At 52.1% G+C, this 22,784-nt stretch overlaps 6 protein-coding genes across 6 annotated transcripts; 3 read left to right on the forward strand and 3 right to left on the reverse strand.

Annotated features, from left to right (window-relative positions):
* Nucleotides 1-3,224: 3,224 nt before the first annotated feature.
* Nucleotides 3,225-4,958, forward strand: BCR38DRAFT_332472 (ATP-dependent protease La domain-containing protein; the record flags this gene model as incomplete). The annotated part of the gene is made up of 1 exon (XM_040855150.1): nucleotides 3,225-4,958. The coding sequence occupies one exon, from the start codon at nucleotides 3,225-3,227 to the stop codon at nucleotides 4,956-4,958; it is 1,734 nt and encodes a 577-aa protein (XP_040719898.1).
* A 1,622-nt stretch (nucleotides 4,959-6,580) lies between these two features.
* On the reverse strand, nucleotides 6,581-10,673 carry BCR38DRAFT_481106 (insulin-induced protein-domain-containing protein; the record flags this gene model as incomplete). The annotated part of the gene is made up of 3 exons (XM_040863344.1): nucleotides 6,581-7,000; nucleotides 7,068-7,926; nucleotides 9,253-10,673. The coding sequence occupies 3 exons, from the start codon at nucleotides 10,671-10,673 to the stop codon at nucleotides 6,581-6,583; spliced, it is 2,700 nt and encodes an 899-aa protein (XP_040719899.1).
* A 624-nt stretch (nucleotides 10,674-11,297) lies between these two features.
* BCR38DRAFT_481107 (uncharacterized protein) lies at nucleotides 11,298-15,876 on the reverse strand (the record flags this gene model as incomplete). Its single annotated transcript, XM_040863345.1, has 3 exons — nucleotides 11,298-15,519; nucleotides 15,594-15,746; nucleotides 15,824-15,876. 3 exons carry the CDS (start codon nucleotides 15,874-15,876, stop codon nucleotides 11,298-11,300), a joined length of 4,428 nt encoding a protein of 1,475 aa, XP_040719900.1.
* Nucleotides 15,877-17,246: 1,370 nt separating this feature from the next.
* On the forward strand, nucleotides 17,247-18,699 carry BCR38DRAFT_96335 (DExH-box splicing factor binding site-domain-containing protein). The gene is made up of 2 exons (XM_040865806.1): nucleotides 17,247-18,592; nucleotides 18,651-18,699. The coding sequence occupies exon 1, from the start codon at nucleotides 17,402-17,404 to the stop codon at nucleotides 18,488-18,490; it is 1,089 nt and encodes a 362-aa protein (XP_040719901.1). The 5' UTR covers nucleotides 17,247-17,401; the 3' UTR covers nucleotides 18,491-18,592; nucleotides 18,651-18,699.
* A 150-nt stretch (nucleotides 18,700-18,849) lies between these two features.
* On the reverse strand, nucleotides 18,850-20,705 carry BCR38DRAFT_333310 (general substrate transporter; the record flags this gene model as incomplete). Its single annotated transcript, XM_040855214.1, has 4 exons — nucleotides 18,850-19,160; nucleotides 19,216-19,345; nucleotides 19,419-20,438; nucleotides 20,499-20,705. 4 exons carry the CDS (start codon nucleotides 20,703-20,705, stop codon nucleotides 18,850-18,852), a joined length of 1,668 nt encoding a protein of 555 aa, XP_040719902.1.
* A 428-nt stretch (nucleotides 20,706-21,133) lies between these two features.
* BCR38DRAFT_96318 (uncharacterized protein) lies at nucleotides 21,134-22,153 on the forward strand. The gene has a single exon (XM_040865805.1). The coding sequence runs from the start codon at nucleotides 21,464-21,466 to the stop codon at nucleotides 22,007-22,009; it is 546 nt and encodes a 181-aa protein (XP_040719903.1). The 5' UTR covers nucleotides 21,134-21,463; the 3' UTR covers nucleotides 22,010-22,153.
* Nucleotides 22,154-22,784: the final 631 nt, after the last annotated feature.

Below are 22,784 nucleotides of genomic sequence, written 5' to 3' on the forward strand. Positions count from 1 at the left end.
CAAGTTGATCCTTGGTTTCTTTGACGCAGCGTGCTGATTCCTTGATCAATTTGGCATCGCTTCTGGCGTCGCAATCTACAAAACAGTACATCTGACAGCGATAGCTAGTTCTGATTCGACTTGTGCGTCAGACAAGCCTAGTCAAACTGAGACGTGACGGGACTGACTTTAACTGCTCGTACCAGATGACAGTGCCGACCTCGTCATTTCAACAAAGTGTGTGCTCAACGCGACCTTACTTTTATACGTGAGTTATCACTAACACCCGCCGCGAATTCAATCTCGAGGGCTGCGCTATTATTACAGCAGCTTGTATACCGACACTTCGCCCCCTCTTCGAAAAGGTACGCGGCCAGAACGAACGATCGTCCGATCGTATGCGTGATCAGCGACCTGACCAAAACCAAGGCAACAGCCCCGTTCAGTTGGTGCAGCCGCTGGATACTGAAAAGGGATACTTGAGGTACGTTGGACTACACCTGGAGGGTTTTGGTTTTATATTGGAATTAACAATAAGCTCGCTGGTATATAGATGGACGGGACACCGCATGCATTTCGGGATCGCCCTGTGTGGCAGGGTTGGATCATGAAGCGCTCCTACAGTTTCTCGAAGACGTCCAAGAGATACGGAAATCGCCTGCCCGTTTGCTACTTTGAGCTCTCAATCAGGAAATAGAAACGCAGTATGATGCGGGAAGAAGGACGTGTTACAAGACTAGCCGCCAGCGTAAATGAAACCAGTAGCAGTAGAATTATCGGGCAAAATCAGACATAGATGAGACTAATTGATCTCGCATGTTCACAATGATGTCAGTTATGGAGACCTAGACGAAGAAACTCCGCTCGCATGATGTGGCTACCTGAAAGCCGTGTTCAAGTGAGACCACTGCCGCAACCGGCCGGAGCAACTGCTGAGAAGATCTCAAGATCAGAGACCGCCCCAGCAACGAGTCATATCGTGCTTCGTAGGGTCATTGCGAGGTGGCAAGCTGATGAAGACACGGGGGGGGGGGGGGGGTTCCTGTGCACCTGAACAATGGCCCTAAAATGAACGATGATGACCTGCAGGTGGTCTATGACAGTCCATCGCAAAACATTACTAAATAGTAACAGTTTGCCGACCTTGGCGGCAATCCCGACTCAAATGAAGACATAGCGTGTCGAAAGGGGCGAAAGGGGTCTATCCTCGGGATACTGGATGGTTTACCGGCAGGCCCACTCTTAGAACTTCACGAAGACGCGGCTTCTCAGGATACAAGGATGTATGCCACTACTCGCCCACAAGTTGCAAATGTCCGGTCTAGCATTTATGAATGGGGCGGGGTCGTGAGGTGTTGTATGAGAGGAAATAGACGAAGAGATCGATGGTCTTAGAGACGAAAGATCCACGAGGTGCGTTTAAGCGTCATAGAGATTGAGGCTGAAAGAGGTATGGGTTAGGTGAGCTGAGGGGTGGGGGAGAATGCGCCTGACTGACGAAGTAAAAGAAAGGTCTGTCTGGAACCTGTCGACCGGAACTACCCATTCAGCTGGAACACGCGCACAGAGGAGGATTCCGCGTGGCCAGAAGTGAGAGGAAGGGCATTTGGGGCAATTACTTTCATATGGCTGGCAGTTGGGGTTGCTAGAATCGGAGGGCTAGATTCCCCAAGATCTATGAAGTCAACATTGCACAGCTAAAAGCGATTGTGGTGGAAGAACCGGTTCGTGTCAATCGAACGACAACGCGGGGATCGTTCCTCTTTGGTGCACTGGCTTGGCCGCTAGCAACGAGGAATACGTCCTGGGCTGGGTAGGTTGCGAGAGGTAGAGGTACTATGTGTGTTTACATTGAAGACACTCCAGGCCACCATTGTTCGCAGCTTCTTCAGCTCGTACCTGGCGTGACAGAACCATACCATGGTCGAATGGAGGCTGGACTGGAGGCTGCAATGCAGATCTTACAATAGAGCAAGTCGGGAGTTGCAGGGGCAGACAAGTCGACGAGTAATCGATTGCGCTGAGTTTCGCCCTGACTCGCGTCTAGCTTGCCTGTCGTACTGCTTGCCGCTTTCTAGCTGCACTCCTACGAAACCCGAGCCTCTAACGCGCTGTCGAGCGTTTCTTGCTGGTGCATCTAGATCTCCTGGGCACAATCGTATGGTTGGTCAAGCAGGCTTTGGAATCTGAGGCTGGAAGGAATGGCTCTAATAGTGTGCCCGTCTCGCCGGGCCCAAAGCAACCCAAAGCAATAGATTCGATGCCGCCAACCTCAATCCAACGAGCCACTACGTCACAGCTTAGCTTCAGTCGAGGCACCAAGCTACCGAGAAAACAACGCTATAACGTGGCTGACAAACACGCCTTCGCTGGTGTATTATGGCCGAGAGTTCGGGAAAGAGAGAGAACAGACTAGACCCCGCGCGCATTGAATTGCTGCAGCAGGTGAATTTTTACCGAATGCGATGAGATTCCCCGTTTCAACGGGTTGGATGTTTCCCGACTGTCGGAACGTTCGCGACTTCCCAAGTGATTTCCCAGGGTCCTGCACGCTGCCCCCTTCCTAGTTCAGAATCTACATCGCTTGGCGTTACTGCGTTGTAAGTAAGTGCAAGCCCGCTCCGAGTGTGTGCACTTTGTACCATCATATTTGTATCTCATCGAGATGCGCTGTAGCATTGACGGCTATGATTGGCTGGCACCGCATGACATGAGCCGTTGAAGTACCTGTACGGTTCCGCTACTCGGTCGGGCTTGTTTGAGGGGCGGCTCCTAAAACCCTCCACACCTCCCACCCACTTGGCCGGAAAGACATGTATGATGACCTCTACCATCTTCTTGGACGCGAAGGCAGACACAACGGCTGTTACCACTATATATCGCTGATTCTAGTGTTCTAGAGATTTGCCATTGCCCCGCTTTTAGGCGTATTTTTTTTTTTTTTTTTTTTTACATATTTGGGTCATCCGACAAAAAGTATCATGTTGCGAAGGTCTGGCCTGATCCCACTTGCGTCGAGACACCATCGTCACCTATGAACCAGCGGCATATATGAACTTGGCTGAAAGTCCCGGTTGGCCCATTTCCCTTTCCCGGTGCCGTTGCCGTCATCGGCCACCGCAACACCCTCCGTGACTTTATCTCACCCTGTTATTATTTAATTAGTATTATCTCGCTTCCTTTCCGCAAAATATTAAACCCACTGCTGTGTTCCCAGCACAGAGCTGGACGACACAGATGCGTTCATGTCCTCAATACAGGCCAATACCAGCCCGACGATACCCCCGCCGTCTACTCCTCCAACCCCGAACACCCCAACGTCCCAGAGCCGGTTCGAGAAGGATGACCTGTCGACTACCGCTGCCGCGGCCAGTAGTACGGCTTCGTCGCAGCTGCTGGACGCCGTCAAGGATGTGCGCCAGATTATCAGACTGGCGCAGTGCTGCGTGTGCTCCCGCATAGTCCAGGAGCCGACGACGCTGCCCTGCGGCGAGAGCTTGTGCAAGCAGTGCATCCCGCAGACGTATGTGCGCACCAACATATCGTGGCCGGCGACGGCGGGGCGGCTGCAGGCATTCAAGTGCCCCTTTACGAGCTGCGGGAAGGAACATGCTGTCGGCGACTGCAGCATCGATGTGACAGTGAACAAGGTGCTGGCTCTGTTCCGGGCGGCGCTGGACCAGGATCGAGATGTCAGTGACTTGTCTAAGCTGGCGACATCTGTAACCATTCACGACCGCTGGAAAGTGGCTGGACTGCCCAGCTTGGAGGAGAAAGATGAAACGACCAAGTTGTTGAAAGGAGGGCGCATCCTGGCGACTTACACCCTCGTCAACAACGGCGTGCTAGAATACGGAACGGAGGTGTTGTATACCTCTGTCGGCGCTCCAGAGGCTGAGGTCTCCAAGGTCGATGCCGCCTTATTTCTGAGGTTGAAAGAGTCGGTGCGCACTGAGATGGACTGCCAGGTCTGCTATGCGCTGTACCTCGATCCCTTGACCACATCCTGTGGTCATACATTCTGTCGGAATTGCCTGCAGCGGGTGCTCGACCACTCGATATACTGTCCGATTTGCCGCAGGGCGCTAACCATACAGCCTCAACTCAATTCGAACTCCTTTCCCTCGAATCAGCGGCTTTGCCAAATTATCAATGGCTTCTGGGCAGATATCGTGGCACTCCGCTCCCAAGCTGTTCGCATCGAACAGCAGTCGAACATTGGGGATTTCGATATCCCCCTCTTCGTCTGCACCTTATCGTTTCCCGCCATGCCGACATTCCTGCATGTTTTCGAACCACGTTATAGACTCATGATTCGGCGGGCGATGGAGGCTGATCGAACTTTCGGCATGGTGCTCCATAAGCAAGGTCAGGATGCAAACCCCCATTTCCACGCAATCGGCACGTTGCTGCGCATTGTAAACATTGAATATTTTCCCGATGGGCGGAGCTTGTTAGAGACCGTCGGCGTGTCGCGGTTCAGAGTCACGCGCCATGGACAACTTGACGGCTACATTGTGGGTAACATCGACAAAATTGACGACATCAGCCTGGCCGAGGAGGAGGAAATGGAAATAGTCGAAACGATGCGCGGTCAGGGGGTGCAAGACTTCACCACGCCGATGACTTCATCCACGACTTCGCAGACCAGTGTGACGAGAACAACGGGGAGGCGGTTGTCTTCGGCTTCCATGCCCCACGTGGAAGACCTTGAGCACATGTCCACTCGCCAACTACTTGACCTGAGCGTCGACTTCGTGAGGAGGATGCGAGCCCAGAGCGTGGCTTGGCTCACGACTCGAGTACTAGCAATTTATGGCGAATGTCCTACCGACCCAGCCATCTTCCCCTGGTGGCTTGCGAGCGTCTTGCCCGTCGTTGACGAGGAGAAGTACCGTCTTCTTGGAACGTCCAGTGTCCGCGAACGCATGAAGATCTGTTGCCGGTGGATTGTGGAATGGGAGTCTAGCAGATGGTAAGCTACTCGCCATTTTCTTGGCAAACCTTATTGGTTGTCCATCGTCGTTTTTCCCCGCGGCACCTTTTTGCGACCAAGTCGGCGTTGCGAATGTAGCCTGACTGAATTCGTAATAGCATCTCCATGGAATATATTTGTTGACCCGAGTGTGTGTACGATTCCAGGACCATTTCCCACTGTCTCGTCTTATGACTAGCCACCACGGGCGGCCTCTTGTTTCTGGTTATTGGTATGGTGGTCGTGGCCGACGGCAGCATCTGACCCATTGTATTCAGTTTGGTGGTGTGGTGGCATTATGCTGGGGAGGTTTACCCTGCCTGCGATTTAAACCTATCACCATATTGCTTGAACAGTGTGTCATCATCTTCATTCAGTACAGTCATATCCCTTCAGCGTTATCATATTAGTGATACCACACATGGGCGGAGTTTGTGTTGGTTGTTTTCGCCCTAGAATTGTTTGGGTCAACAACATGCTCATCAGTGTGGATGATGTCGTCATTGTTGTGTATAGCTAGCTGCATTATAAGACAACTTGGTAAAATTGTGTGTTTTCATCCATGGAATTTCTCACATGTCTTATGACGAAGACCGTGAGGCTCGGGGTGATAGGAATTTGGTGTGTGAGACGATGCTTCATTGTCCGGAGATTCAGCTGCCTCGGTTCGTGTGGTAAAGAAGCTTTTGGGGCTATACATGGCCCTCAAACGGTGCCAGTACAGACAGACATCTCTTATAATATCTAACCTTACGAGTTGCGGTTTAGCATACCTTTAGCAGCTCTAGGCAAACCCAGGGTGACGAAATTGCCGGTCTGTGTTCTCCCGGCTTTGAATACGTGTAAAGCACGCAGTAGGGAAACAACACTCTTTCCTGGGCGACTAGAGGGGGATTTCAGGAGCCGGCCTCGACACCCATTTCGCATAAAGTCGAATTGCATCAGAAACCGGTCCACTTCCTTTCTAAAACCGAAATCCGGGCTTCGTAATTAGTATCTGTCTGAGAGAATTCATTGCAGTGCTTTCGATGACGCTCAGTTCTTCAAAGCCCCTCCAGTGGCTGGGGTCCCACTCACGTAAGACAATGATCCTCAGAAGCACTTGACTGGAATGATGAACAGTTACCTATCCAAGAAACCCCTGCGGTTTTGTAAATAGCTTCGCATATATATATGGTCGTTGGTTCAATCTTTAGCCATTTCGTCATGCTTTTCATCAGGATAGACAATCCCCCCCATATTTGGAAACATGAACTTGAACGCCGAGTGTTGTGTTGTGGTACCGCCATAAACTGAACTGTGCCTGGACCCGAGCCGACCTATGCCTCTCAATATCTAAACATCGCCCGAAGTACGTAGTTAAGATACGAATTACATTTATCGATGCTGTCCCCGTCCCGAGGTATTCATCCACATAAATTCTGAGTGCATATGGTCGTTGGTCGTCCGTTTGAACCCTTTCCGTTCCCTTTCCCTTTCCAGAGCCCGCCCGACCTTTCCGGTATTGAGATGGTTCCCTGACTAACTGACTGATCTCCGTTCCGTCTCGAATTAAATAGGCACACGAGCTGATTTGATCCTCATATAATTGAATTGCATGAAAGAAAAGTTACAGTTTTCACATCATCACGGTTTCCGCTCCGCCCACCTTCCTTTGGCCGAAGCGGACCGATTGAGCGCCAATCTTCGCCCAATGTTGCCGAAACAGACACAACAGCAGAACAGCACGCTGAGAGTCCATATGCTCGACTCGATGGTTTCTTGGCTCGCCAGCCCGCCGAGCATCATCGTAGGAGGGGGCGATTCCAAAGTACTGTCGCTACTAGAAACATTGCTGCCAGCAATGGAGGCGCCAAAGGACGACTGACTCGCGGGCGTGGGTACCATGTCCGGATTGAGGCCCATAAGGAGTGCCGTCCCGGCCAGGCCGACCGCTGCGGAAAACAGAAAGCCCGGCTTCGACCGGTCGATCAGGTACCATAGGCAGGGGTTTGCTAAGGCCAACGTTAGGGAGACTTGGAGGGTCGACGCCCAGGGCAGTTTGCGCTACGGAATGTCAGTTCCGCCCTGATGGGGCTTCGGAAGAAGAGAGGAAGTTGGATGCACAACGTACGATGGCGAAAACAATGCCGACAAAAGCGCCGATGCCACGCACGACCAGGGCCCAGTCGGTATCGGGCTCGGATTCCGTGGAATCACAGCCCATGGTGTGTTCGGCAGCCGACTCGACTGCATCATCGTTACCGAAAACATCTTCCCATACGCCGTCGAACCATGGCAGCAAGCTGCCTAACACAACGCCAGAAACACCCCAGAAGGTCAGGTACTTCCAGTCGTACATTTGTGGTTGCACCATGTCCTCCATCTGTAATGCCGAGAACTTGCGCCCGTCCTGGAACCGTGCGACCAGAGCGCCATACAGCGTGCCCAGACCAAACAGCAGAAGTGCTCGCAGGCCAATGTAGAGAGCGGCGGCCGGCTTCGACGGCGGCATCATGCGTGGCGGCGGGTGGAGGGACGACCTTCTCCGCAGTACGTGTCCACGCTCCTTCTGTACCTCGTAGATTCCTTCGTCGGGGTTGATCCTCCGGGCCGGTGTTTCGGCCCCAGTTCCCCAGGGTGTGCTCGGCTCATCCTGTTCTGCAAAGAACTTGTTTTGGCCCGAGGTAGTCGGCGAGTAGATACCGAACAGCGTCGAGCTGGTGAGGTTCATGATGGACTGGGCGCGGCTGAGGGAGCCCGAGGCAGGGGCAGAGTCGAAGTCGCCATTGCGTTTGGTGCCGAGAAGACGAGAGTTGAGTGACTCAAGGTTGAGGGCGTTCGGGTCTCGTTGGGGAGTCGGCGGCAGCGACTCGTCGTCGTCGTCGTCTGTAGGTATCGGTCCTATGAAGTTGACGTCGAAGGGACGGCGGGGGATCGGCCGGAGGATCGGGGCGCCTTCATGAGACTTGGCCATTTGGTATGCTGGATGGCTGCTAATTGTATTCCGTTGATGCCCAAATATGTAATTTTGTCGCAGGACAGCTGGTCCTCAGGAAGCGATTGTTGAACCACTAGTAGGGGGTAGTCGAGTATCCTTGCCGCGCTCTATCGTCGCATGAATCTAGCAGAATGCAAGGTAGACCCCGTCGAGAAACGAAGCGAGTATGTTCCGTCCAGACCGTCAGTCAGCACATCACACGAGGGCACGGCAATGTTTGAACTGGAGGCGCGTCGAGGCTCGAGCTGAGAGCTGGAGCTGAAGTACAGACAGACACCTTGTCCCACGAGCAGGAATAAGGCCAGGCGATTATGAGAAGCCCTCAGGTAAGTACCGTAACCTTAAAAGGTGTCAAACTTTACCCAACGCCACGGGTTTTGCAATGGGAGGATTGTGCGCGCTCGGGTAGATGCAGCTGGATCGAGCGAGCGGTCTGAGTGACGAAAAAAAAGCGAATCGAGTGTGAACCAAATGACGGTCAACGAACCATGTGGTAGACAAAAAGAATTGGCAATTGCGAGAGTGGTTGCATTTGTGCAAAGTATGCATCCACCACCATAGATCTCGGCGCGAAGCCGTTTGCCCCGGGTTAGATACAATCCAGTCGCAGGCCACACACGGCCTGCCACGGCCAAGTCATGCCGCCTTCTCTTTTCCCGACGTTGCTTGTATCGACGCAGGGTGGAGTAGCGGCCGGGAAAAAGGCGAGCAAGCGTTTGAAAGAGCTGCTCCATCACTGGTCCATAGCATCTTGCCCCTGGTCGGAATGGAGCGAAATGGAGGGCAGTGGAGCCTGTCCCAACCGGTGATACAATCACATGCTACAGATGAGCACCCGATCTGGCGAGTCATCTGCCGTCATTCTCTCTTTCTCTGCAGCATCCATGATGTTTTTCCGGGGGTGAGAAGGTTGATTTGCCGCTACCCCACACATTCTATGGAGTCCTCGTACTTCGTGAAGCGCTGCATCACACCATGTTTCGTTGCTGTCCGTCAAGTCCTGCCTTGCAGATCGTGTATTTATGCCTTATATTCGTTGAGATGAATACATACGTGATAGCGCAATCCAACAACTTTGCAGAACTACCCTGCGGTGAGACATGATGTAGCGGGCCGGCTTACGCATCTATCCCGAGTCGGGTGCCTCGTCCGCATGTCGGCGGCCAGAAAGAGTACATATATGCATGCTAGCCGGATCTAATCTCATGCCAAGTCTACTCGCAGTCTGTCCAGTAGCGCCTCAGCCCCCTCTACATACACCGCTTCAGTCGTAAGTTGCATACAGTTGACGATAGGTACATTATTATTCTCGATCTACTGTTCCTCCTCCTCCTCCTCTTCCGCTTCATCCTCGCTAGAGATGTCTTCAAATTCCTCGTCGCTATCCTCGACACCATCAGGGCGGGGTATCATCACAAATGCCTCCACGCACGTAATCCTGTTTTGTGTGTCGTAGCTTCCCAGCAACTTGCCCATCTGCACTGCTTTTTTGGATTTCCTTGCCTTGTTCAAGTCGCCGATGCTCAGTTTGAACACGCGGAGCTTGCCGTCGCTGCTTCCGCATGCGAAATGTAAACCATCTCCTTTTTCGTCTGATGTCCGTAGGACCGCAAAGTCCTTGATTCGACCAGACACACCCGCTTCTTTTCCTCCCAGCTGCGCAACTAGCTTGGCAACGGATAGTTGGGGTGTTTTCTTGTCTTCGGTCGCTTTATTTGAGGTCAAGTCCTCAGCTTTCGTAGAGAAGAACATAATCCTTCCGTCCTCTGTCGATACTGCCAGAAGCGACCCATCATCCTCGCCTGTGTCTGTGGCAATATAGCAGATTTTGTGAATTTTGGTTTTCGGCTCCGACATGACTTTGCACTTGGGCGTGCCATCCATGCCAAATACCAAGAGGTTCCTATCGAAGCCCACGCAGAACTCCTCTCCAGTAGTGTCCCAGATGATGTTTCTGCCTTCTCCCGACAAGTGTCTTCCTTCACCAATATCTTGAAGTGTATCCCTGCCGAAATTCAACACGCCTGCCTTTTTCGCTGTCATCAGATTCCATAACCTCATACTGTGTTCGCCTTTGCTGACACTGATCATAAGCTTCATGCTCGGGTGAATGGCGAAGTCATTGACGCCGGCTGGCGTCCCGTCCAAGGCCGCCGTGTCACCACTCGGCCGGCCTTGGGGTTTGGGTTTGGGAACTTTGATACTCGAGAGCAGTGACCAGTCTCGTGTCCTCGTGACGGCTATCGTTGAGTCCTCGGACGAGGATATGAGTTTGGACTTTGTAGGAAACGACAGTTGCGTGACGGTAGATGAATGATGCAAAAGTGTGCCTATTTCACGGTTCTTGTGGTTCTCGAGAATCTTGCGTGGCGCAACTGCGGACAGCATGTCTTGGGATTTCCGGCTCGGCGGATGGGCTGAGATGTTGTAGACATTTATTCGTTCGTCAGTGCTACCCGTGGCAAGCATGACTTTCTGGGCCTTGTTGGGCTCTGGTTCCGACGGCGGAGAGATGGCGAGACATCGAACCGCCGAGTTATGAGCATTGAAGAGAAACGTGTCGGCAAATTCGACCTCGTCGTCGGTGGATATGGTGGCGGTGACACCGTGGAGGACGCGATCATAGGATCCCGCGACAATTTGGATTGTGATGGGATCCGAAGTCTTGGGCTTTTTCGTGATAACGGGCTCCTCGGTAGTAGTGCCATTCGAGGCGTTCCCTCGCTTTCTCTTGCTCATATTGGCGAATATTTCGTCAAGTTCTTGAAGAAACTGGATGCTTGTCGAGACAGATGAACCAAGATATCGAGTTGGTATGCAAGCAAGCCAGCATCACAAGAAGAAAAAAAGTTGTAAGGGCCGCTGTTTTCCCGCTTATCGCAGCTTATCGCTTCTTATCAACGAGGGCCCCCATCTGATAGAGCGAGCTACATGGCCGTGGAGGTCAATGTCGACCCCACCGTCGACATCCCCGCCCCCTCCCCGACGCTGATTTTCACAAGCAGTCTTCACGCAAGTTGTGATACAATCGTCTTATTTTTTAATTCATTACGCGCCTCGGGTCGCGAAGCTACTTTGAACTCCTCGTCCCCGTGGTGGGTATATGTGCAAACAGGCTCATATCTGTTAGAGCCCAGAGCAGGGACTACTGCTTAAACGACAATGCTTGCTATTCTTGGACCTGAGACATAACCTTGACTTGTTGGACCGTCCGACACTACCTGCAAAAGGACGCAACCAGGTCACAGGCATACACAACACCCAGCTTCTTAGACACTCAATGTGTCGTTATGCCCAATGCATGCCTTCAGGTCCAGACTAGACACCCTTGACTCCCCCAGCATATCGTGCGAGAGAGCGGATTTACTTTGGCACACTAGGAACAGGCGGGGTGGCACTACCACTAGAGTTTCGCTGATGCTGCGCTACTTGCTGCTGAGCTTGAGCGGCCTGGGCCTGTTGCTGCGCCCTCAGCAGCTGAGCATATTGATGAGGGCCGTTAGCAATTGCCGTCTGCCCTGGTGAGCCCGCAGCGGCATTCATCGCCGACTGTGCGAGATTGTTGTGGCGGTTCTGCAGCAATTGTTTTGCCATTTCCCGCACCATGTCTTGAGGTGTGTTAGGATTTGACTGCCGGATCTGACTCTCAATGTGTTGAAGTTGTGAGACATAGGTCTGATGGATCTGCTGGGGCATGGCAGCAGGCGGTCGCGGGGATCCTGACTGACCAGCCGGCATATTCAGACCCGACGCCGGAGGCGTCGACATTCCCGAACCGTTTCCGTTGCTGAAGGATGCAATCATGGCGTGCGCATTGTTACTCATGTAGTTCTTCTGGTTGACACCGTTCGCCATAGCGGCTCGCATAGCTGGTGGCGAGTTTTGTAGAGTTGCGTTGGCTTGTTGCATGCCATGGGTTTGCTGTTGAGCTTGCCGCATCTGCACTGCGTGACGCTGCTGTTCCGAGATACGTTGGGCCTGCAAAACTAGACCGAGGTCTGGTTGTGTAAGTATTGACACGCGGTTTTGGCCGTTGACGACGGGCATCTGCACTTGTCCATTCCCGTTCATCTGCATAGGCGGTACAAGAGTACCGGCAATGTGTCCCTGGGCCATATTGCCATTGGGGGCTGCTTGTCCTGGCATCCTAGGCCGAGCTTGACCGTTGACTGCCATCTGATTGGGCACGCCAGCACGAGCCATATTGGCGAGAGGATGAGTAGCACCTATCTGCGCTGGATTTTGCGGCATCTGCGCGTTCTGCCCCGCGGCCAGTTGCGAAGTGTGACCCTGCTGCGCTCTGGCTTGCATCGTGGCCTGCGCTTTAGAGTTAGCATTGCTCGACGAACTGTCAGCGGTAGGTCGTACTCTGCGCTGTGCTTCGGCGCGTTGCTGTTGTTGTGCCATCCTCTCTGCCAACCTCTCGGCCATCGCTTGATCCCGCTCCCAGCGCATGATGCTATATTCGCGCGGAGTCTTCGTAGGCCCTGTTCTGGGTTGGGGTTGCTCCTGAGCCTTCCGCATGGCAGCCAAACCGGCAGCGTGTTGCTGCTTCTGGATAGCGGTTTCACGCTTTTTCGCGAGTTTACGCATCGCGTCTATCATTGTAAGGTGCTTTTGGTTCCTGCGTCGTTCCACCTTCAGTGGCAAAGATAGGCGTCTCCGCACGACGGGTGTGACGGGACCGTTGGGCCCGGCTTGCTGCTGCTGTTGTGCTTGCTGCGCAAGGGCATTTTGGTTCTGCTGCCGAATGACCTGCTGAGCCGCGTCGATACGAGTCTGCCATAGCTTAAAGTACTGTGTCTTCTGCATGTCGTGGGGTAGTCCCTCGAGCATAACCCAGCGTTCAAAGCATTCCCATGGTGTTCGCCTCTCAGCCCCAGAAGTGAATGATGATTTGGTGGAGAGCATACTTGATATGAGAGACCAGTTGTAGGAGTATTCACGAACCAAGCCTTTGAGCTCGTCGTCTTCGCTTACCGTCCATTGAGAGCAACTCCGCGACTCGTAGAATGCTTGAAGCGGCATTGTGTGCTCATTAGGTGGACGGAACTGGTGACCTGCGTGCAGTCTGTCTCTTATAGCCTTGTTTGCTGGTTGGAAGAGAGCCACATGGGGATTCTGCGGCTCCAATGGAGCAGGCGTGCTCGATTGCTGGCTGAAGAGCACCTCTTCATCATCATCTTCTTGGGCATACTGATACCGCGACTTTTTCCGCGGAGGCTCTTTAGAAACCAACTCGATGCGACCTTCAACGTACTTGCTGATTGGCAATACGTCACGCTTCCAGCGGGAATCGGGATCTCGACCAAGGGCAGTCATGTCCGTGTTTGGGACTTTCAGGGGAGATCCGTACATAGGTAACTCGTCCAGCAGTCGATCGGTATTAGGTGAGTGATGAAGACCAAATACCACATCATCGCTCTCCAATGCGAAAATGGCTGAGGGTGCGACGGTATCCAGGATATTCTCGTGGGGTTCGTCATCCTGCTCCAGGGGTGAGTCAATACCGGCAGAGGGGACGAGGTCTGGAGGATTAGGGTGATTCTCCACATCTTGCTCCTCCCCGTCATTTGGGTCGGTGAAATGCTTGTCCCACTCGAGATCACCATCAATCCAGGTTGGCCTTGGAGGATAACGAGGGAAAGCAGCGTTGACTTGCAGCTCCCTTTGCTCCTCGGGGTAATCCTTCAGTGCGACCCAATCTGCACAAGCCGAGGCGAGGTTGCGTGCCACAGCCCTTTTCCACTTGCCTTCCTCACGAAAATCTGTCCTCATCCACTTCATTTCCCTCAATACGACGTCCCAGTGAGACTCTTGACGCGAAGGCTCTGGACAACGTTTAGGCTGCCTTAATGACCACTTATCAGCATGCTGCAGTTGGTAGACACGTCGTAGAACTTTGCAGGCTTGGTTGTCGAGTATTTGTGTATACGAATCAGGGGTCGAAACGGTTTTATGAGCGTGATGGAGAATTTGTTCCAGCGGTTTCATCCATTTCTGTCCGTTCGAATATCCTTGTACAAAGAGTGGCGTAAAGTAGTCGTCGCTGAGTTGCTGACTGGGCGTTGGGTGAGTCTGAACTACGGACTTGGCTCCATCAGATGATTTCCGCGGTTGCTTCCCAAACACCACCGTGGAGAGCTTGCTTTTATCTTTGGATCTTGCCTTCTCAATGAGGCTTCGAGACCGAGGTCTAGGTGACTGTGATGTGGGCGTAATGGGGGCATGAATGTGGGGTTCTGAATCAGACGAGCGCGATGCGGCTACACCCTTGGGATGGTCGCCAGAAAGGATCTCCGAGACAGACTTTTGTCTGATAGCACCAGTAGAGACTCGAGTAACGGCACGATCTGCGTGTTGCGGAATGGAAGATGAAGCCTGGGGTATTCGGGGCTTTGACTGTTCCTTCATACCCTCTGGTGTCTCAAGGTCCTTGCACTTGTCTGGCCTCTCTTCGCTTGCTGGTTGGTTGGGAACTTCAGTCATAATCGTATCAACATCGTCCTTCGTAAGTGAGCCGGCCGCTTCGGCTGCTGTCGGTTCAGTTTCCGGGGGTACCGGAGGTTCGGCAAGGACTGGTTCGGACGCTTTACCATGCGACTCGGAAATTGTCGCGTCGGTGGTTTTACTAGCCGTCGTTTTTGCAGCGTCTGCAGAATCACGAAGAAGCTGCGCCTCAACTTCCCTCGAAGAACCTACAAATGTCCCATTCTGTTCGGCCGCATCTAGATTGGGAGGCGTCGGCGTGTTGATATCTCGAGGTTTCCCAGCTTCAACAGCATCCTCAGCCCTCTCCATATACTGCATACCATCGTGGTCGGGACTCGTGTTTGTGGAAGTATCAAGAACGGCCGGGGTGGTCGCTGTCTGCGCTGTCGATCCAGGCGATGAGAGAACATCCAGAGGCCGAGCGTCCTGCTGTGAAATGTGAAGAAACAAAGGTGCAACCTCTGTAGCCGCTCGTTCCACTGGTTCGTCCACTTCCATTTCGCTCTGCTCATCCTCTTTACGTTCGGAGCCTTCCCGTGATGCCGTGTCACTGCGATCAAGGTTCGATTGTCCTGGCTGGGGTGCGTCGGGGCTTGTTAGTGCAGTACGGGGAGGGTGTTCTTGAGGCTTCAGCGGTTGTGGCGCATCACGACTGCCATTATCCGTCTTGTTTCCTTTCAGCAATCCATCCTGCCCAAGAGGCTGAGTTTGGATAGCAGAAATCTGCTTGTGGGACGACAGCTGGTTTGGCCTTGCACTGGAACTTCCGGCTTTAGCTGGATCTGATTGTGAGTGTATGGTTTTTGCGGTAGGCCCAAAGCTTGTTTTGCTCGCTTCTGTGGCAGGAATCACATTGACCTGGGGCTTCTGAAGTAAGACTGTCTTGTTCTGCACCTCCGTGGGTCCCATACGTTCTGGCGTGGATGCCGCCTGGTTTGCAACACTCGGTCCATCGACGACTGGCAGTTTAGCTACTACTTGCGAGGGCGCGTTCTCGTTCAAGACATATGGTCCACTCGGAGTCGGCTGGCGGGGAATCTCATATCGACGCCTGGGTCGCGGTGGGATGTTCAGTTCGTCGAGTTTGCGTCCTCTGGGAGTTTGTCAATAAGGTGGATTGAGCGCCAAAGCAGATTCGCGAGCGAAAAAAAAGCATATGACACATACTGCAAGATGTCGCACCCTTCAAGAAATCGTGACTCGGCTGCGTTGATGGGCGTTGCGTCGGGGTCCTGAAAACTGATGTTGGGGATGCCATCCTCATTAGTTGCGACCGCATATAACGATCGCAACTTGCGTTTTCGTGATCGTGCAATTGAACTAGAGTCCATCAGCACCCCGAAAATTATATCGCTGGCATCGGGAGATTGAGCTCTATTTTATGATGCGGCACTTACCTGCATCTTTCGCGCTTCTCATTTAAGATCTGGAGGTGAGTGCTAGATGCCATGGCCAGCGGCCATCAGCGACCGCGACATCCGTTTAATAAAAAACGGACACCTTTTCTGAGCTCAATAAAACTTTGCGTGATGATATGCGCAGTTTTAGGGATGGAATGAATGGCGTTGGGTCGTAGGCAATGAAAGTCGTGATTGATCTGATTTTTCGCAGCACCTCACGTTAGCACAAGTTCCGCTGTGACAGTTGCTGGAGGCGCGATTGTGTTCAATTTTGGCGGGCCAAATGTTGGTCAAGGACAACAGGCACGGTGAACGGGTAAGGCAGCTGGCAGGTACGTAGGCAAAGGTAGGCACTCTGTACTATGCTTTGGAGTGGGATTACCCCAAATCCGAATGGACTGGGGTTCGGTTAGCACAGCTCCTCACTTGTCTCTTGACAGCTGGCAAGTTGATACATAATGCGCCTTCCAGAGCAACTTTTAGCAATGCAATAGCGTGTTTACTGTGCTCGTTGGCAGGCACCAAAATGCAAGCTAAGTACGCATAGTACATGTTCTTGCAATGCGCTTCATGAAAACACATCAGCCATTGGGTGGTGCCTTCCTAGAGTCAACACATGAGCATGCTTGGAAGTCAGATTAAGGCGTGGTTGGTGGCGGGGACCAGTCAAATCAGAACTCAATAATAACGAACTCCAGAGCCTGCGATTGATGCGAAAATCGATAGACGCGCTGATTTCGTTGATAAACTATTAGAAGACGAGAAGATTGTACAGGATAGAGATCTAGGGAGAAAATGACGTTACCATAAAGGATATGTATAGAACTACCCAATGTGACCGTTGTGTTCCTTAACAGTTCTTCTCTTTGAATAAAGTCAGGCTAGTACTTACGGTAGCTACTGAAAGTCTGGGCCGAATAGACCTCACAAAACAACAAAGTATGACAACCTTCGAGGTTGCGAGGGGTTTCCTATCAGATTCGGAGGAATGAAGAAAAATGCTAAGCAGAATTAGATATTACCTACCCTAGCCTTGTTGTGTTTGCTAAGATAGTCGATCTTGCCTCTGACGAGGAACCAATGTACATATTGGCAGTGACTCCCATTGTAAGCTGCTGAAAGGGGGAGGCTAGGACGCTTTGCAGCGCAAGAAGCCTCCGGCCGGAGTCATTTGAATGGAAAGTGCATGATAACTTAGAAAAGCAGAAAATTAAGCACCCCAAGGTATTTGTTGGGGGAAACAGGTTTTGTACAGTGAAGTCGATTTCAGGTTGATGAAACTAAGTGCGAAGGTCAAGATCTGGTTCTTCATTGGTTGCAGAGATTGAGACATACACAGCCACAACCTCGGATCCTTCCAAGTCAAATTTGCATTATTTGAAGCTGCCCTTGAGCATTTGGTCTATGCACTCAATGAGCCACACTTTCCGCCTCTAAAAGTACAAGTAGGCCTGCATTATTATTATCGCGCTCAGGCCTCTACCTCTAGGCTTCGTTGCAGTCACCAAAGCCCGATCTTTCACCGCTAACAAGACCAACTGAACATCACGTACGCTGCGAAAGAGGTCAAATATCATGTCAGACTCCAAAGAGCCCTCGCGCATAGGCTTCAAGCTTGGTGGAGCTTCATCCCGCTCACCAAAGCCTGCAAACGGCGCAAAGCCTCCTCGGCAACCGCAGTCATCCTCGTCGTTGGGCAAACGCCCCCGATCCCATGCTTTTGAGCCCGACTCCGACTCAGGAGAAGACGAATTCACTGGAAGACATGAGGCTGTAACCGAGTTCGGCACCAACGGAGCCGAGAATGAGGGCAGAAGAAGAGAAGCGAAAGCATCACGGACTAGCGAAACCCCCGTCATCGCCTGTCAGACTTCGCAGTGGGATAACGTCATGAAATCTCGGAGACCTCGAAACGAGGTAAAATCTCTATCATTGAAGGAAACGGACGTCGCAGACGCGGACAAGGACATTGAATGGGGCTTGAATGTTGCCGATAAGTCCGTTTCAAAGCAACCACCTGCGGCAGCCGATCGCAAGACTGAGGCGGACAACCGACTTGCGGAAGATAACAACAGCGATGATGAAACCGACGACAACATGGAAAAAAATGCGATGAACGCGCTCCTCGGCAAGGACAAGCGAAAGAAGCAGAAATTGGTCATCACGGAGGATGATGCACTGAAGCGCGGTGTACAGACTGCTGGAGAGATTTCTACGACAGATGAGTATGACCAGATACCCGATGGCGAGTTCGGAGCCGCAATGCTACGTGGCATGGGTTGGGATGGAAAACCAGTCGTGACTAAGCGCAAGGAAGTCAAGCGAAGACAAAACCTGCTGGGTCTTGGGGCAAAGGAGGACGAGGAGATTAAGAAGCTCGAGCTAGCCAAGAAACATGGACACCGCGAGCGGCGTCCGCGACTGGACGAATATCGCAAGGACGAGGAACTTCGGCGACAGAGGCGCGAGGAGAAGCACTCGAACAGCTACAGGAACGAGCGCGAACGTGAGAGACGTAGCCGAAGGCACGACGAGAGGGATCGAGACCATCCTCGTGGCAGCGATCGCCATCGTGACAGAGACTCGACATTGAGCAGGCCAAACACGCAGCAAAGACTAATCAACACGGAGGTGACACCAAAGTCTAGGGCAACACACCCATGAAACCGACAGACCGCGGATTGAAATGAAGGCAGTGAAGCCAGAACGAAATACCAATTCACTTGCATTAGCCGTTTCGCAAAGACTGATCCTTAGTGATATCTGGTAGGTAAATTTGCTATCTAAACATCATCTCCAGTTACTGATACATACGTGTGCAAAGTGACGATGGTTGTACATGGCGCCCTCGCCCTGCTATCCCTCTATTGCTGTACTGATTCCCGCCAGGTTGCTATTTAACCTCCACTCCCTCCACCGTCAAGCAATACACCAGAGACGCCAGACGCGCTCGCAATGCTATAGCGGTCCAACCCCCTTATAGCCACGAGATGATCCAACGAGTACAGTCCATTCCCTCCGGCTTAGCCTCGCTTGATGGATCCGGAGTCACAGAGCTTCTCTTGACTGCTCGGCTCGCTGGGCAAGCTCTTGACATGGAGATGCGCAGAGCTGAACTGGTCAACAGGAGTCGACTTGAAATTCCTGGCTTTGACTTTGCCGTGGAATAAGATGTCCAGTTCACCAGGAGTTCTGCCTTTGAGTTCCGGCAGTCGCCAGAACGCCCACATCCAGCACAGGAAGCATGAGCCGGCCCAGAGCAAAGTGGCTTTGGGACCCCAATTCCAGCCACCGGGGTTCAACATCTGTGGGTTCAGTACGACGCTGAGAATTCCTGTTTGCCGTTAGCCACGTGCCTGGAGCTCAACAAGCCTTGTGTCATCGCTTACCGCAGAAGTTGTAGCAGATTCGTGCCAACGCCACTGTTGGTGCCTTCAGTGCGACTGAGCATATGTCTGTCACCATGGCATAGCAGCAGGGTCCGACGCTTGTATCGTAGATGACGATGTAGACAGCCAGCTGCGAGACATGTCAGCAACCGGTTGGATTCGGTGGCGACACGAAAGAAAGAAGAAAAACAATTTATACTTACCAAGATTGCAGTGGCCCACTCGTGTCCTGATCTCTTTGTTCCATCTTGTGGTATAAAGACATTGAGCAGGCCGATGACGAGCAGGACTAGGAAAAGGACCCATAGGCCCCAGATGTAGATTGTACGTCGACCAGTATGGTTCATGAGCACCCAAGCAAGCAGGGTTCCTGCCACACCAAGGACCAGCGCGATAATTTGCACGTTGAAGGCTTGATCAGTGCGGAGGCCGGCCTGAGTAAAAAAGTACGCGGCAAAAGCCATCAAGTTGGATCCGCATAGTGCCTGGGCCATCCAGATGCCACAGGTGATCTCGGTTCTCCGTCGATCCACACCGCGGAAGCACTTGATATAGCTCCTCAGCGTGCGTGCGTCTTCCTTTGAATCGTTGCGATTGGCCTCCTGCAGGATGGTATGCTTGATCCACTCGAGCTTGTTGTTGATCTTCTCTTCGTTGTAGTTGGTTGTCCTCTGCAGAGACAACCGAGCGGCCTCCGTGTGGCCATATCGCTGAAGCCACCATGGCGATTCAGGGGCAAGAAGCACAATGACGAGGATGGGCAACGGCCATATCCATTGCAAGGCAAAGGGGATGCGGAATGCCCACTCGCCGCGCACGTTCAGGAAGCCTCGGAGCACGAGGGCCGCGATGAGCTGGCCGAAGACCCAGCAAACATTGGCATAGGTTGTCACGTAGGGCTTCATCACCTGGGGGCAGACGTCCGAGGCGTAGGCAATCGGCATGGTCTCGAATACGCCCCAGGGAATGCCTTGCATAACCTCTCCAATGAGAAGTACCGGCTTGTTCTCGGCGAAGAACGGGATCAAAATGAAAACGATCATGAGTGCCAAGGCGCCGAGCATCGTCCTCTTGTAACCGATCTTCTGAGCAATCAGGCCGGCCATCAAGAGGCCGGTGATCTGGCCAATTTGGGCACCCGCTGAGAGCGCCGTTTGCCATGCCGGCGGTACTTCTCTGTGGGGCCAATTTTTTGACTTGGGCGATAATTCTCCAAATTCCACCTGGTAAGCAACTGTGTTAGCCGGTTTGGTCCATAATCCAAACTCGAGCAAGTCTCGTACCTGAAATTCTGGGAAAGCATAGAAGCCGGCAATCAATGCCAGGTCAAAGCCTTCCATGATGATGGCGCTTGTGAAGAGTACAGACCAGACCAGAGCTTTGCAGTGAGTGACACACCCTCGCTTGAAGGTCATATCCTTCTCTTCCTCGGCTGCCTTTCGAGCGCCGTCTGTGATGGCTTGCAGTTGCGTGGGGTCGTCATTGGACATCTCTGTTAGTTGCCTGTCTGGCATCCTTAGGATTTTATCGCCTGTCTCCTCGTCGTGCCACTCAAGAGGGCTAGTTGGAGCTGGCTTTTCGTTTGCCATGGCTGCTTTTATACACAAGACGCATTCACTGTGACATTGACATGGACACGATGAAAGCTAGGAACCTCTTTGTCAATACAATGCCCTCTGTTCTAAGTAGGCACAGTCTTTTTGGCTGAAGACATCGCCCGGGGCCTCTGACAGCCGTTGAGTGGTCATCAGGGTCCTAGAAAACAAGTGCTCAGTCAAACTTTATTGGAGGCTAATGATCTAACAGAAAAGATGACAGGAGTCTATTTCAATGCCAAATACGCAGTTGGTTCAAAGACGGGCTACTCTACATGGAAGTAGAGAACACGACCGGAAATGATAAGTCTTAGGGGGCTTCCCAAGTTTCTGGGTGTGGCTCCGGACCTGCTCTAGAATGGTCGTCAGCTATCGCCTCAATATCATCCAGAACATCGTCTCTGTTGACTCAACCGCTTCTTATTCTAGGGACTTATAACGTCGTTCTAGTGGTCCCTCCTGCAATCCAAATAAAGCCGATCGATGATGGCCTGGCCCCCAGGTCAACACAACAAGGTTTCGGGTGAACCAAATATCCATCGTACTCAAATTACTCGCTCAGTTGCCGTCACGTCGTACCCGATATAACTAGTCTGGGATAGCTCTTACCTTAACATCAAATTGGCAAGACAGCTCTTTTATGCAGCGATAATATGTGGTTGCGGAGGCTTCTTGGAATTATGATGAATACTGAGTTCTCACCTGGCCTCAGGCCGGGGAAATCAAGGCTATATGCGTGGGATGGCATGATACTTACGAAAGCACTCTCCGCAACCAGTTTGAGACGTACTGCTTGTACACAATATGAACAAGAAATTTTGTCAGCAGTTGACGATCAGTGGCGCAGCAATGAGGTTACCTATTACTCAACAGAGTCTTTCCCTAAGCGGATCACAATTGGTGGAAACGGAGTCAACATGGTCAACTTCTTTCTCCATCTGCGTTGTGTGAGCCAAACGTCTTACATAGGTTTCATCATCCAGATGATCACATATAAGCTCAGAGGAAGCGGTACGGCCAATGGAGGCCTGCGCGGGAAGTACGGCATCTCGAACACGCCCCATACGCCACATCTAGCCGCGCTGCCCTGCGCCTGTGGTGCATGCAGTTTCCATTGTTGCAGTCATCGATTCTTGTGGCAACTATGCGGATGGGGCAAGCCGAGAGCAAGTGAGCGACTCACGGCGGGTGCTGGATGAAGCTATAATGCGCTCACTTACTCCTCGTTGGCGTGCGAATACTTTCGAGTTTATTTCAAAAGGTTATCGTATAAAAAGTCCCCGGTGGAACTTGACGAGTGGCTAGAGATGTTGATGCTGTAATCTGACAAGCGGTCGTCGGCAACAGCTAGGAAGAGAACGAAGCCCGGGACAATTTAGAGTCACAACATTGCTTAGACAGAACTATACGACAACAGCCTGAAAGATTACTGTGGAGATATGTGTGACGCTGTGGCCTATGGCGCAAAAGAGTCAATACCGTGGGGCCTAGAAAGCTAATACCAGGGCCACCCCATCCGCACAGAGATAAAATGGATTGCAAGGGCGGTTAAAAGGGTGGGCGGAGTAAAAGAGAGCGTCAGAGTAGCTAATCCCTTCCTCCTGAAAGTACCGGAGTAGACTCAATTCGATATTTGCGGTTTACCTACACTTATTAATGGTATGTTGTTGCGTATTATTCTACCATGCTCAACGGCTGCCTGAATGCAAGCCTACGTCTACTTCTGTTCGGACACGCCATTTTAGTCTTCCAGTGAAATAGACGAACATATAGACATCAAATAGCTAGTTTTCCTGTAGGATGCGTGTGAATAGGTGATGGCTCCCTCTCCGGCCACCCCCAGGGTTACCTGACAGTATGTAGTTACATACCAGATCTATACAATCAGTTTCGGGATTTCAATAGGGATAGTATGGATTATATTCCTACAATTGTTAATAGGGAGAGATACCTCTTAGTTGACTTGATTCAGGT

This window comes from Pseudomassariella vexata (assembly GCF_002105095.1).
Source record: "Pseudomassariella vexata strain CBS 129021 chromosome Unknown BCR38scaffold_2, whole genome shotgun sequence".
NCBI lineage: Eukaryota > Fungi > Ascomycota > Sordariomycetes > Amphisphaeriales > Pseudomassariaceae > Pseudomassariella > Pseudomassariella vexata.

Bases quoted from the DNA above. Each gene is read 5' to 3' on its own strand.
- BCR38DRAFT_96318 (XM_040865805.1), top strand. From the start codon at position 21,464: ATGTGGTTGCGGAGGCTTCTTGGAATTATGATGAATACTGAGTTCTCA.
- BCR38DRAFT_96335 (XM_040865806.1), top strand. From the start codon at position 17,402: ATGTCAGACTCCAAAGAGCCCTCGCGCATAGGCTTCAAGCTTGGTGGA.